General features: G+C 42.6%; 1 protein-coding gene across 1 annotated transcript; it reads left to right on the forward strand.

Moving 5' to 3' along the window:
• The first annotated feature begins 5853 nt into the window (after positions 1-5853).
• On the forward strand, positions 5854-14198 carry LOC309378186 (methylsterol monooxygenase 1). Its single transcript, XM_081926216.1, has 6 exons — positions 5854-6001; positions 8247-8545; positions 10314-10462; positions 10803-10929; positions 12098-12252; positions 13233-14198. Exons 2-6 carry the CDS (start codon positions 8291-8293, stop codon positions 13438-13440), a joined length of 894 nt encoding a protein of 297 aa, XP_081782342.1. The 5' UTR covers positions 5854-6001; positions 8247-8290; the 3' UTR covers positions 13441-14198.
• Positions 14199-18887: the final 4689 nt, after the last annotated feature.

Here is an 18887-nt window from a genome sequence, read left to right on the forward strand (position 1 = left end):
GCGCACGGGGGGCTAAAGAGGCACCCCGCAACCCTCTCCCAGCTGGAGAGGACGCGCGGCTATGGCAGGAGGCTCTAGAGCCGCGTGTCACCTCTCCAGCCGGGATAGTGCGCGCGGGGCTAAAGCAGCCCCCTGCAACCCTCTCCCGGCTGGAGAGGTGACGCGCGGCTATGGCAGGAGAGCGTGCGGGGGGCTAAAACAGTACAAATTGAGAGCATTTGCTTATGACTTGGTACTTACATTACAAGAGCCTGAATCTAGTACAAAAAGGGTCTTAGAACTAATTCAAGAGTTTGGTCAAGTAGCAGGTTTTAAATTGAATAAGTTAAAAACTAAGGTATTGGAGAAAAAATTAACAGTTTTTGAAAAAGAGGTTTCAGAATGAGACAGGATTAACTGTGGTTAAGAATGTGAAATATTTGGGGATTAATATGACAGCTAAAAATGTGAATTTATTTAAAAATAATTATGAGAAATCTTGGACAGAAGTGAAAAAAGACTTGGAGATCTGGTCAAATTTGAAGCTTTCCTTGTCTGGTCGAATTGCGGTTATAAAGATGAATGCATTGCCTAGAATGTTGTTCTTGTTTCAAACATTGCAGATCGTGGACAAGATGGACTGTTTCAAGAAGTGGCAGAAAGATATTTCGAAATTTGTCTGGCAGGGCAAGAAACCCAGAATTAAATTTAAGATTTTAACTGATGCAAAGGAAAGGGGGGGATGTGCCCTGCCAGACCTTAAATTATACTATGAATCGGCAGCTTTCTGCTGGTTGAAAGACTGGCTGCTTCTTGAGAACACAGACATTTTGGATTTGGAGGGTTTTAATAATACTTTTGGGTGGCATGCATATTTGTGGTATGACAAGGTTAAAGCACACAAAGCCTTTAAAAATCATATTGTCAGGAAATCATTATATAATGTCTGGATTAGATACAAAGACTTGCTGGAAAATAAAACCCCAAGGTGGTTGTCGCCAATGGAGGCGAAGGCTGTGAAAAAGCTTAATATGGAGTCCAAATGGCTGAAATACTGGAAAAATTTGGAACAAGAAGGGGACAAATTGAAATTGCAGAGTTTTGAGAAATTAAAAGATAAAGTGCGAGACTGGCTTCATTATTATCAAATAATGGAGGTTTATAAGATGGACAGGAAAATTGGCTTCCAGGTGGAAAAATCAAAATTGGAAACAGAATTGTTAGAATCATAGAGTTGTAAGAGACCACAAGGGCCATCGAGTCCAACCACCTGCCAAGCAGGAAACACCATCAGAGCACTCCTGACATATGGGATGAGCCTTTTGTTGAATAGTGGGTAGACATGGCAGACGACACAGCGATTTCTCCAAAGCAGCTCTTTATTTTGTAAGCTGGAACAGAAAACTGAACAGCAAACAGCTCAGCCGGCCTGCTTTTATAGGCAGCCGGCTATCAACATTGTAGCAACAACAACCCAGGGTTTCCCGCCTAAAATAACTGACGTGGACCTGAGTGAAAACTATCTACAGTATCCCCCTGCTGGCCCAGGGTGAGAACTTCAGTACATACCGTATTTTTCGCTCTATAGGACGCACTTTTTCCCCTTCAAAAATGAAGGAGAAATGTGTGTGCGTCCTATGGAGCGAAGACGCCATAGCCCCACGACCCTCTCCCGGCTGGAGAGGTGACGTGCGGCTATAGCTGGAGCCTCTAGAGCCGCGTGTCACCTCTCCAGCCGGGAGAGCGCACGGGGGGCTAAAGAGGCACCCCGCAACCCTCTCCCAGCTGGAGAGGACGCGCGGCTATGGCAGGAGGCTCTAGAGCCGCGTGTCACCTCTCCAGCCGGGATAGTGCGCGCGGGGCTAAAGCAGCCCCCTGCAACCCTCTCCCGGCTGGAGAGGTGACGCGCGGCTATGGCAGGAGAGCGTGCGGGGGGCTAAAACAGTACAAATTGAGAGCATTTGCTTATGACTTGGTACTTACATTACAAGAGCCTGAATCTAGTACAAAAAGGGTCTTAGAACTAATTCAAGAGTTTGGTCAAGTAGCAGGTTTTAAATTGAATAAGTTAAAAACTAAGGTATTGGAGAAAAAATTAACAGTTTTTGAAAAAGAGGTTTCAGAATGAGACAGGATTAACTGTGGTTAAGAATGTGAAATATTTGGGGATTAATATGACAGCTAAAAATGTGAATTTATTTAAAAATAATTATGAGAAATCTTGGACAGAAGTGAAAAAAGACTTGGAGATCTGGTCAAATTTGAAGCTTTCCTTGTCTGGTCGAATTGCGGTTATAAAGATGAATGCATTGCCTAGAATGTTGTTCTTGTTTCAAACATTGCAGATCGTGGACAAGATGGACTGTTTCAAGAAGTGGCAGAAAGATATTTCGAAATTTGTCTGGCAGGGCAAGAAACCCAGAATTAAATTTAAGATTTTAACTGATGCAAAGGAAAGGGGGGGATGTGCCCTGCCAGACCTTAAATTATACTATGAATCGGCAGCTTTCTGCTGGTTGAAAGACTGGCTGCTTCTTGAGAACACAGACATTTTGGATTTGGAGGGTTTTAATAATACTTTTGGGTGGCATGCATATTTGTGGTATGACAAGGTTAAAGCACACAAAGCCTTTAAAAATCATATTGTCAGGAAATCATTATATAATGTCTGGATTAGATACAAAGACTTGCTGGAAAATAAAACCCCAAGGTGGTTGTCGCCAATGGAGGCGAAGGCTGTGAAAAAGCTTAATATGGAGTCCAAATGGCTGAAATACTGGAAAAATTTGGAACAAGAAGGGGACAAATTGAAATTGCAGAGTTTTGAGAAATTAAAAGATAAAGTGCGAGACTGGCTTCATTATTATCAAATAATGGAGGTTTATAAGATGGACAGGAAAATTGGCTTCCAGGTGGAAAAATCAAAATTGGAAACAGAATTGTTAGAATCCAATAAAAAAAATTGTCAAAAATGTATAACTTGCTGTTGAAATGGAATACGCAGGATGAAACGGTGAAATCAGCCATGATTAAGTGGGCACAAGACATTGGTCATAACATTATGTTTGCTGACTGGGAAAAGTTGTGGACCACCGGAATGAAATTTACGGCATGTAATGCCCTAAGAGAGAATATTATGAAAATGATTTATAGGTGGTACATGACCCCAGTCAAACTTGCAAAAAATTACCACTTACCTGATAATAAATGTTGGAAATGTAAAGAAAATGAAGGTACTTTCTTTCACCTTTGGTGGACATGCCCAAAGATTAAGGCGTTCTAGGAAATGATATATAATGAACTGAAAAAGGTATTTAAATATACCTTTCTGAAGAAACCAGAGGCCTTTCTCTTGGGTATTGTCGGCCAATTGGTGCTAAAGAAGGATAGAACATTCTTTATGTATGCCACAATAGCAGCAAGAATACTCATCGCAAAGTATTGGAAGACACAAGATCTACCCACCTTGGAAGAATGGCAGATGAAGGTGATAGACTATATGGGACTGGCAGAAATGACTGGCAGAATCCGAGACCAGGGGAGAGAGACAGCGGAAGAAGATTGGAAGAAATTTAAGGACTATCTCAAGAAACATTGCAAAATCAATGAATGTTAGAATAACGTTTGTTTAGAAATTATGTGGTTTCCAGTTGGAATGGATAAGTAATAAGAAAAGAAGGGCAAAAAATTAAACGAAAATTAAGGGAAAGGATTTGCTGAACTAATAAAATAGAAATTGGAATACAGAGAGGGGAGGTATGAGGAAGTCGGGAAAGTAAGTTAAAAGAAAAAAAGGGGATTGAAACTATACTTGTTCTTTATTTTTGTCTGTTTTTTATTATTGTTTTGTTTTGTTTTTACTAAATTTTTGAAAAATTTAATAAAAATCTTTTAAAAAAAATAAAGCAGCCCCCTGCAACCCTCTCCCGGCTGGAGAGGTGACGAGCGGCTATGGCAGGAGCCTGTATAACCGCGTGTCACCTCTCCAGCCGGGAGAGCGCGCGGGGGGCTCAAGCCGCCCCCTGCAACCCTCTCCCAGCTGGAGAAGTGACGCACGACTATGGCAGCAGCCTCTCCGCTGCACCTTTCTGCTGCTCCCTGACCTGCTCTTTGGGGCTGGTGGTGGGCTTCCCCCCGCCAGCCCCAAAGAGCAGGTCGAAAGGAACCTGAAGCCTGGAGAGCGAGAGGGGTCGGTGCGCACCAACCCCTCTCGCTCTCCAGGCTTCCAAGGTAGCCTTAAATGGCACCTTGTTTTAGAGCAGGAAAACAAGAAGGGGAAACTTCTCCCCCTCTCTGTGCAGCACCTCCTGCCGCTTCGCTGAAGGGGTGCTGGGCAGAGAGGGGGAGATTTTTTTTCTCCTTGTTCTCCCCCCTCTAAAACAAGGTGCGTCCTATGGTGCGAAAAATACGGTAACACCTTTCTATTCTCTTTTACTAAATTAACTGTGTCAATGTAGTTAATGTTCATAAATAAATATTTGCAAACTACTGAATGATTGCTATATTTATAATATATAAATGCCAGTAGCTGGTTTCACTGATTGCAGGTGGAAGATAGCAGTAGATTCCTGGCATAAAGCAGAGGGTAAGGTAACCTAACTTGTGTTTGCTGTTGAACAAGAACAGCTGCAATCTGAAGCACTTGCCAGTACTTAGGACCAAGCCCCAAGAGGCAAGGCCAGATTTAGGTTTGATGAGGCCATAAGCTACATAAGGTAATAGGGCCCTTTATATGTGATACTTTAGGGAGCAGGCTAGCAGGTGAAGCCCATTACTTACATCATAGGAGCTTACACAACACAAAACACTCTTGCTGTATGTAGGTTTAATTTTATTTGTTTTTTAGGTTTGATGATAGGGCCCTTTATATGTGATACTTTAGGTAGCAGGCGAAGCCTATTACTTACATCATAGGAGCCTACACAACACAAAACACTCTTGCTGTAATCAAACTTGTGTTTGCTGTTCTTGTTGAACAAGAACAAGAATGGCTGCAATCTGAAGCACTTGCCAGTACTTAGCACCAAGCCCCAAGAGGCAGGGCCAGATTTAGGTTTGATGAGGCCATAAGCTACATAAGGTAATAGGGCCCTTTATATGTGATACTTTAGGGAGCAGGCTAGCAGGCGAAGCCCATTACATACATCATAGGAGCTTACACAACACAAAACACTCTTGCTGTATGTAGGTTTAATTTTATTTGTTTTTTATATATTTTGGAAATGTACATCCAGGTGTTTTTTCCTTTAATTCTTTTGGGGGCCCCCAAGAGAGTGAGGCCTTAAGCTGTAGCTTGTTTAGCTTGTACATAAATCTGGCACTGCCAAGAGGAACCAAACCACCTATGGGCTTAGGGATTTTCACATTTATTTATCATTTATAATTGCTCCCTACCATAAGGTCCCAGGCTGGGTTACAGCAATGAAATGGGCAGTTTAAAAAAAGGGGAAACGTGAAAGCGATTCCGCATGTACCATTAAAAAAATAATCTGAATTTTTCTCCAGCAAAAGGAAGGGGGAGTTGTATGAACCGAAAACAAGACCAAACATTACTTCTAGGTTTATTTTGGAGTGCGACGCAGGAGAGCTAAGCTGCATCGGAAAGCTGCCGTCTTATGCCCAGCTTTCCTTGGACGTAAACCCCGTGAGCAGAGGCTGCGATCCTTCGATATTAGGAGAAGCAGGTGAGCGTGCAGCCGCCGTGCGGTTTCCATGACTACCTTCCGCCCCGCGTCCCCTCCTTCCACCCATCTCGCTCTTCTCCCTTCTCTTCGTCAGTGAACTGGCGCCTCGTCCCATTGGCCGGCCCACAAGGTCTGACGATCTCACTCCATCCCTCCACCCAATGGCGGCCCACCGAGACCTGATCGGCGCACGCCTGACGGTCGTGACGGCACCAATCGCGACAGCGGGGCGGCCTTTCCTTCCGCAGCCAATGAAGGATTTGAGGACCCGGCGCGGAGGGAGCCTGGCCCTTGTCGCGGAGCGTCGGTGGGCAGAGCTGCTGCATCTCTCGGCGCAGGTAAGAGGATGGAGAGCGGAGGCGCCTTGGGGGGCGGGTTGTTTTAGGGGGTGCTCCTTTCATTGGTTGTATTTGGAGATCTCCCTACCCGAAAAAGGCGACAAACGCAACCCCTTTACATTTTGTTTATGGGCACCAAAATATTCACTTCTTGGCCGCTCAGGCCTGTTATTTTGTGACTTTCCGTTTTATTTCTCTCCCCCCTCACCGACTTCTCTCTCCGAGACAAAAGCTGAAGTTAAGGGTTCGGGAGATAGATTTTTATTTTTTATTAGTTGTTGTTATTTGGCCCAGGTGAGTTATAGCAGAAGGCATTTCTTTCTCCTGGTGCCTGTTTTCGATTTCTCTGTTTTGATTCGCCTAGTGCTGCTTGCCTGGTAGAACAAAAAAGCAAACCATGGCTTGAAATTCTAAAGTTTATATTATTTGTTTGTTGTGGTTGATGAGCTTGGCCAGGCCTGACTGATGGACTGTCTAGTTTTTATGTAACTTTTTTAACATGGATGTGGTAGCATGTTTTAAGAATGTAACATCATTATTATTTACCGGCTCTTCTCCAAGGAGCTGTAGGCATTCTCCTCCTGCAACTTGTTCCTAACCAAACTTTGGGATAGGTGGGTTAGGATGGATAGTGGGAAACCACTTTAGTGGTCCCCCCTTACAATTAAAATTTACGGTATAATAAGTAAAATACAAGGACTAGACCAAGAACATCAAATGTACTTTGTGGCTGAGCAGGGAGCTGGCCTAGTCTGATGCTTGAGCCACTGTATCCTACAACATTAGCCCAGTTTAATTTGATAAATGTGCTGCGAAGTAAACATCCTTGAGATTGTGCTATAAGGTTTCATCATTTCGCGTGCTTAAGTCTTGCTTCACAGAGCTAGGGTGTATCTAGTTTCAGTCATAGTCTTGCGTTGTACAGGAACCAATGGGTGGCATATCAAGTGCATAACAAAGTAAGGCTAGCCTCTGGCTCTCTAAATGTTGTTGGACTACAACTCCTGTCATCTTTGACCATTGGCCACTCTGGAGGGTCAGGATTGTTCCATCTGGCAAGCCTAAATTCTTGCTCTGACTGAATAATTAAAAGAGCACAACATTTAATTCCTCTTTATTAAGAGTTACTTTATTGCATCAGGTTAAGCAAACTGACACATATACATTTGAAAGCATGTATGTGAATCCTTGAGGGATGCGGGTGGTGCTGTGAACTTGCCTAGGACAGAGCCTAAGACTTGCCAATCAGAAGGTCGGTAGTTCGAATCCCCATGACAGGATGAGCTCCCGTTGCTCAGTCCCTGCTCCTGCCAACATAACAGTTCGAAAGCATGTCAAAGTGCAAGTAGATAAATAGGTACCGCTCCAGCAGGAAGGTAAACGGCATTTCCGTGCGCTGCTCTGGTTCGCCAGAAGCGGCTTAGTCATGCTGGCCACATGACCCAGAAACATGTAATTTGATCTTATACCTCCGATATTGAATGCTTATCAAAACTTTGTTCAATCTGATGCATTAGCAATGCCATATAGGTATGAATTGGTTTGGACTGAAATCGGTACGTAAACATTGGCACCTGTCCTTTGTTCATATCAGGAAGGGAAAGATGATACAGTGGTACCTTGTGTTGCGTACTTAATCCGTTCCAGAGGTCCATTTGTAACCTGAAACTGCTCATAGCATGAGGCATACTTTCCTCCTGCTGCTGCCACGCCGCCAGAGTGCGACTTCCGCTTGCGTCCTGGGGCGAGGGTCGCACAAGGGGGATCTACTTCAGGGTTAGTGGAGCGCGTAACTCGCAGCATTTCTAAGGGGGACGGTACATAACATGAGGTGCCACTGTAATTGTTTTTGTAGTTAATCCTTGGGTGCTCTCTCAAGGTAAATCCTAGTAGTTTCATGCAGGGCTTTCAATTTATTTTTTATTATGTAACAGATAACTAGCATGATCGATCAATTTATGGCCAAGGCATCCTAATTAAGCAGCAGCACATTTCCTTCTTGTCAGGCGGAAGAGGAGATTCTGTCAATGTATACAGTGCAAGCAAGTATGAATTAATCTCTTCTCCTACCGGACAAGTAGAAAGGGCAAGCAGCGACATCTGTTTAACTCTGTTGCTTAGTATGGAAATGGATAGATCTTGTCCCCTACTATTTTTATGCAAGTCAACAGCTGCACACTGTGTTGCTGGCCGATGTCATTTTGGTTATGGTGTCTTTACCATGATGTCTATTTACTGTTCCTAGAATCCTGCAGAGAAGCTACAGGTGTGATGTTCCAGAACTGAACGATGGCAACTAACGAGAGTGTTGGCATACTGAATTCTGCTTACCTGGCTGTAGAATATATAGACTCTTTCTTGCCTGAGAATCCGCTACAACAGCCATTTAAAAATGCTTGGACATATATGCTGAATAACTACACCAAATACCAGATTGCAACCTGGGGATCACTTCTCATTCATGAACTTTCCTACTTTTTAATATGTTTGCCTGGATTTATCTTTCAGTTTATACCTTACATGCAAAAGTATAAAATACAACAGGTAAGTTGGAGTGTTGTCTAGTATGAAAAATTCCAGCTCTGGTGTCATACATGACTCCAACAAGTGGCATAACTTTGGAGCTCCCCAGATCATGAGTTCACTTCCCATATTCTGCCAGCTTGCGACTGGTGACATTTTTGTGAGCAGCCTCTTTCAGAGGATAGAAAAAACCGATCTTATGCTTTACTCTGCTTTTATAACAAACATGGAACAATTTACACTTATTTATAATTATTATGAATATTTTGGTTAATTTCTTATATAAATATTTAGTTTAGCTATCTGTGAGTACTGTCTTGTCATCTCTGACCATTGGCAATGCTGGCAGGGGCTGATGGGAGTTGGAGCAATCTGCCAAGCTTCAGGCTATCCATCACTAAGCTAGAACATGGCCCCTGTATATAGCATCAGTCCTGGGCACTCTTGTTTTTAATAGTAACTGTGTGTGAAATTCGCTTGAGTGACATACACCCTGATACCTGAATGGTATATATGTAATAACATAAAGCTTGGAGTATTGCAATACAGTGGTACCTCGGGTTAAGTACTTAATTCGTTCCAGAGGTCCATTCTTAACCTGAAACTGTTCTTAACCTGAAGCACCACTTTAGCTAATGGGGCCTCCTGCTGCTGTTGCGCTGCCGGAGCATGATTTCTGTTCTAATCCTGAAGCAAAGTTCTTAACCCAAGGTACTATTTCTGCGTTAGCAGAGTCTGTAACCTGAAGCGTATGTAACCTGAGGCACCACTGTACAGTGGTACTCGGGTTAAGAACTTAATTCGGAGGTCCGTTCTTAACCTGAAACACCACTTTAGCTAATGGGGCCTCCCGCGCCGTCGCTGCGTGATTTTTGTTCTCATCCTGAAGCAAAATTCTTAACCTGAGGTACTAGTTCTGGGTTAGCGGAGTCTGTAACCTGAAGCGTCTGTAACCTGAGGTACCACTGTACAGTGGTACTCGGGTTAAGAACTTAATTCGGAGGTCCGTTCTTAACCTGAAACACCACTTTAGCTAATGGGGCCTCCCGCGCCGTCGCTGCGTTATTTTTGTTCTCATCCTGAAGCAAAATTCTTAACCTGAGGTACTAGTTCTGGGTTAGCGGAGTCTGTAACCTGAAGCGTCTGTAACCCGAGGTACCACTGTATTGAATAATAAGTCAGTGAAACTTGTATCGTATAGAATTCTGGTGCCTTCTCAATCCAGTTTCTACTAAAAAGGTAGATAGATCTTAGTATCCTGCTTCCTAATGAGATCTGGAGCCCAGTCTGTTAGAAAACCATGATTACTTTACTGTGCTGATTTTCTGCAGCCTTCTTGAAACAATGTACAGGCTCCAAACTAATTCAGAGGTGGGGAAACCTGTGGCCCTCCAGATATATGAGCTCCGCTCCTTCCTGACCATGGGCTATGCCGGCTGAGGCTGACAGAATCTGGAGTTCAACAATGTTTGGAAGGTCACAGGTTACTCATTCCTGCTCTGATGCCATAGATGCTGTGACCTATGCATACCATAACTGTTTCCTTTTGACTTGAAAATGGCATTTGTAATTTTGATTCATTAACAATAAATTCAGACCAAATGGCAGTACTGTTCCCGGGCTGAAAGACAAAAATCTGAGCATTCTAAAACTACTTTAATATTTATCTCTCATCTTACTCCAAGTACACCTGGAGTAGGATGATAATTGGCAGGGAATCAACATTAAAATGTATATCATTGGAAAATTCTACTTCTAATTATAAAATACTTTTATTTCTTGTTTACAGGATAAGCCAGAAACCTGGGAAAGACAATGGAAGTGTTTCAAGGCACTTATGTTCAATCACTTTTTTATTCAGTTTCCTCTGATACTTGGTACCTTTTACTTCACAGAATATTTTAATATTCCTTATGACTGGGAAAGCATGCCAAGATGGTAAGTAGATGGATTTCACTTAAACAGCTCTGTGCAGTTAAGTACTTCAATAAATGCAGTGTTTCTCAAATCCTGTTATGATCAAGCACTGCACTTCAGCATATGGAAGATTTCTAAAAGTTCTGCACAGAAAAATGGTAATAAGTTTCTACTAGTCAGTCATTTTCAAGCTGAACTTTCCCTATAAAGCGTTCTTACCATTACAAATTACAGCTGATTTGCAAGAAAGAAAGATGTTAATGGATTAAGTAAATTAAGCAAAAATTGGGTTGGGAGACAAGGTGTCCTAATCTATTGTCTTAACAAATGCTTCTCTTTCCCTACCTCCCCCCTCCCCCAGGTATGTGCTACTTTCTCAATGTTTTGGATGTGCTGTGATTGAGGATGCCTGGCATTATTTTCTGCATAGGCTGCTGCATCACAAGAGAATATATAAGTACATCCACAAAGTGCATCATGAGTTTGTGGTATGTATTGCCTTAAATTCCTGGTGAACGTTACCTAGTTAATGCTGTGAGCATATAAAAGCACTAGGCATACATTAGCTATTCTTTTTGTAAAAAGGGAGAAGAGAAAACAGCACGCTTAGCAAACTGTTTTCATCAGGAGTTTAATATTGCTGTAGTTGGACAGACTTCGAAACTGATCGCTCAAAATAGTTCACCATTTTAAATGCTGTGCTCTGAATATGTCTAACTTCTTACCCACCAATGACTGGCTATAAAATACAAAAATCCCTTCAGCTGGTTTCCCCTACAATTCTGATAATGATTATGTAGGTTAGGAACATAACCCACTTTGACCTAGTATATTTGTAGTGAAGTCTGACCAGCAGCAATTCTCCAGTCTCCTTACTTACTGAGGTCCTATTAAACAGAGAGACCAGTGACTGAACTTTAGTCCTTCTGTATCACTGTGCTGTACAACTGAGCTAAAGCCCACCTGTAACCTACATTGGGTGGTTTCCCTAACAACCATCCTCCAATTGCATCTTTGAATAGCTAGCTTCTATTACTGAAATAACACTCAGTAGGGAGCATAGACTAAAGACTCAGAAAAACCTCTTCAGGGGGATCTGAAGGTGAGGAAAGCATATAAGTTTTCATATAAGCTATGATTTGCTTCCATTCTGAATATTTTAGAAGGGGTTCTTATTCTGTCGTCTTAAGTGATCATGGTTCTATGCTACCAGCTGAAGTTATAGTGTTTCAGGGGCAGTCCAGAATTTGTAGTCATAAAGAGTTGGAGTGGAGCTAAATGCAGTTCACTCATTCCTCTGTTACCTGTATGTAACATTAAAACCAGGATCTGAGTGCGAGAGGGGGAGAACTCTGCTAGAACAACCTGGCCATGCAGGACGTACTGTCGTATCTCGGGTTACAGACTCCGCTAACCCGGAAGTAGTACCTCGGGTTAAAAACTATACCTCAGGATGAGAACAGAAACCGTGCAGCAGCGGCAGGAGGCCCCATTAGTTAAAGTGGTACATCAGGTTAAGAACGGTTTCAGATTAAGAACGGACCTCCGGAACGAATTTAGTTCGTAACCCACTGTATACATTTCAGATTAGCCGTAAAGTATAGTTATGTCTTCGCATACAAAAGAGCATTTTCTCCCCTCTTCCTCCTTTCATAGGCTCCGTTTGGAATGCAAGCTGAATATGCACACCCTCTGGAAACCCTTATCCTTGGAGCTGGGTTTTTCATTGGAATAATGGTGTTTTGCAATCACGTGATTCTTCTGTGGGCATGGGTGATCTGTCGCTTGCTGGAGACCATTGACGTCCACAGGTAATCTACTTTCGCTGTTCAGTCTGGTCATATTCATCAGAAATATAGAGGGTTGTATTCAACAACGTGTTACTTGGGGTATTAGACCTAAATTAGTCATCTAGGTGTACTCTAAGTCACACTTTGTTGAATACCACCCAAAGTCACCAGGTAAAATCTAGACAAATGACTTTTTTTAAAAAAAAATCTATTAACTATTCGGGATTTCCTCTAAATGTCCTTATTCTAAGTGCATGTATTTAAGACTGAAATCCTGTGCATTCCTACCTTAGAGTAAGTTTCAGTGACTTTAGTAGAGCTTGCATAAACATTCAGAGGATTCTATTTTTTATTTTTTATTTATTTATTTATTTATTTCAGATAGAAAGCTTTTTAATGTTAAGCTAACTAGAAGTGAAACAAATTATGGTTAGAGAGAACATTTAACCATAATTTTTAGTTGATGGGAACAACATTTGGAGAGCCATAGGTTGGCCACCCCGATTCATTTAATACTTTCCCAGCAAAATCTAGCTATGTATCCAGACTGTGTGTGTGTGTGTGTGTGTGTGAGGGAGAGAGAGAGAGAGAGAGCCCACATTTTCAACTATTTCATTCCTCTGTTTGGCATAGTGTTGTGGACACTTCGTGCTGAGATATTTACATGACCTCCTTGCAGGGACTATATATAAAGCATGTATCATCAGTACAGAAGTAAGAAACACATTTTAAATACCACATGGCGGATGTTACTTCTACAGCTTCAGAAGTATGTTGTCCAGTTGAATAGTCCAGGAACGTCAGGGGTTTTTCAACCAAGTTAATATGGAAACTGGTAAATGTCTATGGTTGTAGTCCTATACCCACTTACAAGAGAGTTAGCTCCATTAAAATCAGTGGGACTTGCTTCTGATTTTAGCAATGCTTCACTTGAATGGAAATGCAAGCAATGTCTTCCGTACCTGTATTGTAAATTCTCCTCTCTCTCTCGCTCTCCTTAGCGGCTACGACATTCCTCTGAATCCATTGCATTTGCTGCCTTTCTATGCTGGGGCTCGATTCCATGACTTCCACCATATGAACTTCATTGGCAACTATGCTTCAACCTTCACGTGGTGGGATAAACTGTTTGGTACCGACTCGCAGTACAATTCTTACAGAGAGAAATTGGAGAAACAAGAGTGCATGGTGGAAAAGAAGACCAAATAAATTTCCCTGCCGAAATATAAGGAAGAGCACTTGACAAATGCACATAACTACCATAAACATTTGGTTAAGCCTAGAAGATTTAACACCTCTGCAAATTCAAAGCTATATGATGCTTTTAACTGGAGCCCAAGAACAAGCCTGCTGGGCCCTAGCTGTGTGCTAGAGGAAACGGCCCTATCTTCCTAAAATGAATGCATTTTCTATTTTATACGCAAGTGAAGCATATATATTTAAGTAAAGGTTAAAGATGAAGGCCACAAATTTGAATGTTTGTAAAGAACAATGTATCCATTTAGAATTCAAAGTTTGTAAAAGAATGTTTCCATTAGAGTTGGATAGAACTGTTTGTAAAGTACTTGGATATATGAAGTTAAGTTTCTTCTGAAACATACCCATAAAACTGGTTTAATGGGCTGCTGAGTAGAACTTCCTTGGGAGGAAAAATACTGGTGGAAGAGTATTTGCACATGTTAATAGTTGTTTCCTTTAAAAAACCTTTCTTAGTCTGGTGTTAGAAAAATTTTAGATTTGAGAGAGGAAGCTTTTTTCTCCGCTTCTTAATCTGCTGGAATGAGCCTTTCTATTCTCTTTTACTAAATTAACTGTGTTAATGTTCATAAATAAATATTTGCAAACTACTGAATGATTGCTATATTTTGCACTTGTCGTTGGCAAAAAAATAATAATTGTAAAGGTAGTCTGACATTTTCATGTTTACCATGCAACAAATAAATAGATATATATATATTGGAATTTGAGCTATGTTTTCCTGGTCCTTTATAACATTCAGAAAAGGAGGGTGTTGACCATAACTAGTGTCTGAGAATATACATCAGGGATGAGAAACCTTAGGCCTGGGGATCAAATGTGCCTCTGCAGACCTCTTCATTTGGCCTTCTGGGCCCTCTCCACTCCCCTGGCCAATACCCTTCACAGACCCTGCTCTGTACCCTCTTGAAGGGCTTTTGCCTGCCTGGATTGTGTTCTTGAACTGTCATAATGTTGTTTCCTTGTCTGAATGGAGGCTGGAGTGGGAGGGTATAAGCTTCTGACTTTGGTGCGGGTGGTATCCTGCTGTACAGAGGTAAGACACCCATTTCTCCGCCCACCCATGAGCATGTTATTGCTTGAAGGTGGTCAGTGAGCGAATGCAGCTCTTGTTTGAGCACATCTCAGGTTTGTATGCAGGAGAGAGGTAAAAAAACTAAACAGGCGTTATTCAAACATCTTTGCTTTCCACTCTGCTGTTTCTAGAATTTTATTCTTCGGGGGAGAAAAAGTTTGCATGACAGTATTTCAGAAACAATCCTATATTCTCCGCTGCTCTTCTACCTTTTTGTATTAATAAAAGTAATAGATTTGTTTCCAGTTATTGTTCTCCATTATATTCATTATTTGTAATCAAAATCAATTTGCCTTACCATACAACCTCCAGGTTTGGAAGTGACTCCTAACACTTAGTTTATTGCCCAAATTCCTTTAAACCTATGAACTCTTTCTCGTGAACATTTGTGTTTACTAAACCTAATATGTTTACTGTATCTACCCTGTCTTATTTGCCTCAGTTTTCAAACAAGTCTCAATACTAGATGTGTATTTGAACAAAGAACAAATTCACATTTGCATGTTCTGTGTTTTTTCTTCTCTGTGCTTGGTTTGGGGATTTCCTTGGTCTGTTATACTTCACTCTGACCAGAAGATGGTGCATAATACTTCTTGGCATCATTATGTGTGTTCTAGATTCCCCCCCCCCCAAGATTTTCAGTATTTTCCCCTCTGCAGTATTCTTCAATCGATCAAGCACCTTAGTGACATCTTTCACATTCACACAAAGTGCCTAATTCTTCTATTGCAGAGAGAACTACTTCCCTTCAAAACAAATTATTTGATTTGTGCTCGTAATGCTCTCTGGCCACTCACACACAAATCTGTTTTCAGTCATGTTTGTGCCTGCAAACGTTTTGGGGGCAGTCACACCGTTTCATTTCCAATCAGTGCATAGCCCATAACTTCCTGCTGAAATCCTGTAACTTTTTACGGCACAAATGTTCTTGCTTATCTTTCTGCCCAATGCACAAATATAAGTGATACATAGACAAGGCAAAGGTTAAATGCCCTGAGGGTGAGTTGCAAGGTTAAGTGCAAGCAGAGACATTGATCCAAGAAGCTTCCCAGCCATTACCACTTCTTTTTGAAGACTGGTGCAGGCACAAATCTCAGTGTGGTGAATAACAGGCATTTCTGCTCTGGGCAAGCAAAGGGCACTGCTATACAGTGGGCTGGGTCTGTGAGGTTCATTTATGTCAATGCTGGCATCTCCATGTCCTTGAGGACAGAGGTACTGGTTCACGTCTCCAACTTCCTCTCAGGTGCCTCTGCTGGAGGGAGGCTCCTTCCTGTCAGGAGGGGCTGGGAGTGATGACAGATACCTTTTAGGAGTCGCCTGACTAGAGGCATCTGACGTCACAAGGTGGGACACCTCTCTGACAGCCTACTTGAACCTTCTCCAGGATCCAGCTCCTGACTTTTTTAATCACAAGCCAGCTCCACTAGCTCTGACCTTTCTTGAGGCCTTGACTTTCCTCCATCCTGCTCAGGCACTTCCCTGGGTCACCCAGCTCTGACTGCCTGATCCATTCCCCCACTTCTTTGGGATCTGCCAGTCCCCTCCATGGCATACCCATGGGGCTTGTGAAAGCCCTGGTGACATGAGGAAGCAATGTGGGGTAAACTGCCTGGGGAAACCTAGCCAGATGGGTGGGGGTATAAATAATAAAATTATTATTAATCAGTGTTTTTTTTTCAGGGGGTACTTTCAGTACCAGTATCTCCTTTTTTGTTGTTAAAAAGTGTGGCACTTACTGTAACTTCATGGTGAGTCCCGGCACCTATTTTTCTAGAAAAAAGCACTTGTTATTAATTCATTATATTATTATTGACCTGCGGTGCTGCTGGGGCTTCAAGTCACACGTGAATTTGAACTAATAAGCCGGTTCTTTGGCGACAGGTTTCCAGCCTGAATGTACTTGGGTGGGCCAGCAAGAGCTAAAAAGAAATCAATAAAGACTCCTTCTCTCCAAAAAGAGAAATGTGCTCACACACATGTGAAAGAGATCCTAGGAGAGATTGGCTCAAATAAATAGGAATTCAGTTCCATTCCTTTCCTTTTCAGTTCAGCTTGCGTGCGTGTTTTTATAGAAACAGCATTGTTGTTGCATAGGATGCCATGGGAATATGATTAGCTTGTATATTCTGGCACACAATATACTATTCTAGTGATTCCCCACCCCCTCTCCCTTTTTAGGCTCTGGGGTGCATGACGAATATTTACATCTTCTGGAGCTGGGTTTTTAACTACAACCACAGTCACTCATAATCATGTTAAGCACAGGAAATGCCATGAGTGGTGCAGAATCCTCTTTATTGCTTGATAGCAATTACTTCATCGTACTTGGAAACATACGGCTACCAAGCAGTATCTGGAAATATATTTGACACTCAAACAATTTAAAAAATGAATTGTGTTGATTTTAATCTCCAGAGGGTTATGTGGGCAAATATGCATTTTGGTCATTCCTTTTGGGCTGCAGGACACCCATCAGTCACAACAAATGGGGTTCATCTGGTCCCCTCACTCCATTTTTGGGGGTGTGGATACTCTGTAATTGTATGTTTTTCTTTCATGAACCTTCGGCCGTTGTGGGGGTGTGTGTGTTTGTTTGTTATGTGTTTGATTCTGCTGAATATTTACTACAGCCCCTGCACACACTTTATCTGAGCCACATTAAACACTGTGGGAATTACTTTCGAATAAATGTGCACTGTTCATTTATCTTTCTGCTGTTTCAGTTATTTTTATTGCATTTGATTGTTTTGCATAATTAACTAATTAATTACCCACCCTTTACCCTAAGATCCCAGGGTGGGTTACAACAATTAAAACACAATGTTAAAAATACTGCCTTTTGTTGATCTGCTTTATATGTTTATTTCAAACAGAAATGTAGTGTTTACAAGTTTTAAAAAATTAGTCCACACCGATGCTATATTTGTCATTCATTGAGCCCTTGCACAACGGGAAATTAGCCACAAAAAATGCAAAGAAAAGCAGGTGAAAGTTTGTGGGGATCCAAGATGTTCCCGCCATGCTCTCTGCTCCAAGCCACTATTGCTCTTAACCACCTTCAAATAACCTCCCATCACCACTGATTGACTGAATTTACATACCTCCTTTCTGCCAAGGCACCCAAAGCAGTTTACAATTCAAATACTAAAACGAGAACATTATATAAAATGAAGACTGACAGAGTCCACTACTGCCAACTGGGAGCTGATGTGCTCACTGGCCTGGCCTCCCTTGCCGCTGCTCTCCCTCAAGTCCTGCAGCAGCCCCATACAAAAAAGTAAAGATAAAGGGACCCCTGACCAGTGGCGTAGCGTGGGTTGTCAGCACCCGGGGCAAGGCAAGTAATATACGCCCCCTAACCCGTGATTTTAGTAGGGGCAGAGAGCTGCGAGTGCGAGCGTGCCCCCGCCCGATGTTGCACCCGGTGCAGCCGGGCCCCCCTGCACCTCCGCGCTACGCCACTGCCCCTGACCATTAGGTCCAGTTGTGACCGACTCTGGGGTTGCGGGGATCATCTCGCTCTATTGGCCGAGGGAGCCGGCGTACAGCTTCTGGGTCATGTGGCCAGCATGACTAAGCCGCTTGTGGCGAACCAGAGCAGTGCACGGAAATGCCGTTTACCTTCCCGCCAGAGCAGTACCTATTTATCTACTTGCACTTTGACATTCTTTCGAACTGCTAGGTTGGCAGGGGCAGGGACTGAGCAACGGGAGCTCACCCCGTCATGGGGATTCGAACCGCCGACCTTCTGATTGGCAAGTCCTAGGCTCTGTGGTTTAACCAACAGCGCCACCCGTGTCCCGCACCATGCAAAGGTCACCATTAATATGCCTAGCTCCTATATACATCCCTGCTTCCCGCAAACTATGTACAGCCAGGGAAATGAGGTTCTAGTGCAAACTTCAAACTGACGATGTTCCTGGGTGCTTAAAAGACAAAGGAAACAAATTTTGCATGCATTTTTAAAAAGGTATAGAGATGCATTGAAGTCATTGATAGCATTCACCCCACCATTGGGCAGAGTGAGGCAATTGGCTCAAGTGAGAGTGGTAGCCCATCAGCCATTCCTTCTGGCTCCCTGGACATTCCATTCCGCTGGAAATCAGAGCTATGGGTGGGCTACAAGCCTGTCAAGCACCCGCTAAGTGAGCACTAAAGGGCACTACCCTGTAAGTGCAAAAGTAAGATTCAGCTGCCAGTCCAATTTCCTTTAGGTGGAAGTGGGTTGGATAGAGTGCCATCTCGTTCTTTGCCTCAGGCAGCAAAATATATTGGAACTGGCAAAACAGCTAGATGAGGACAGAGCATGCTAAGAGGCCAT

This window comes from Podarcis melisellensis, assembly GCF_964234715.1.
Source record: "Podarcis melisellensis genome assembly, chromosome: 9".
Classification (NCBI taxonomy): Eukaryota; Metazoa; Chordata; class Lepidosauria; order Squamata; family Lacertidae; genus Podarcis; species Podarcis melisellensis.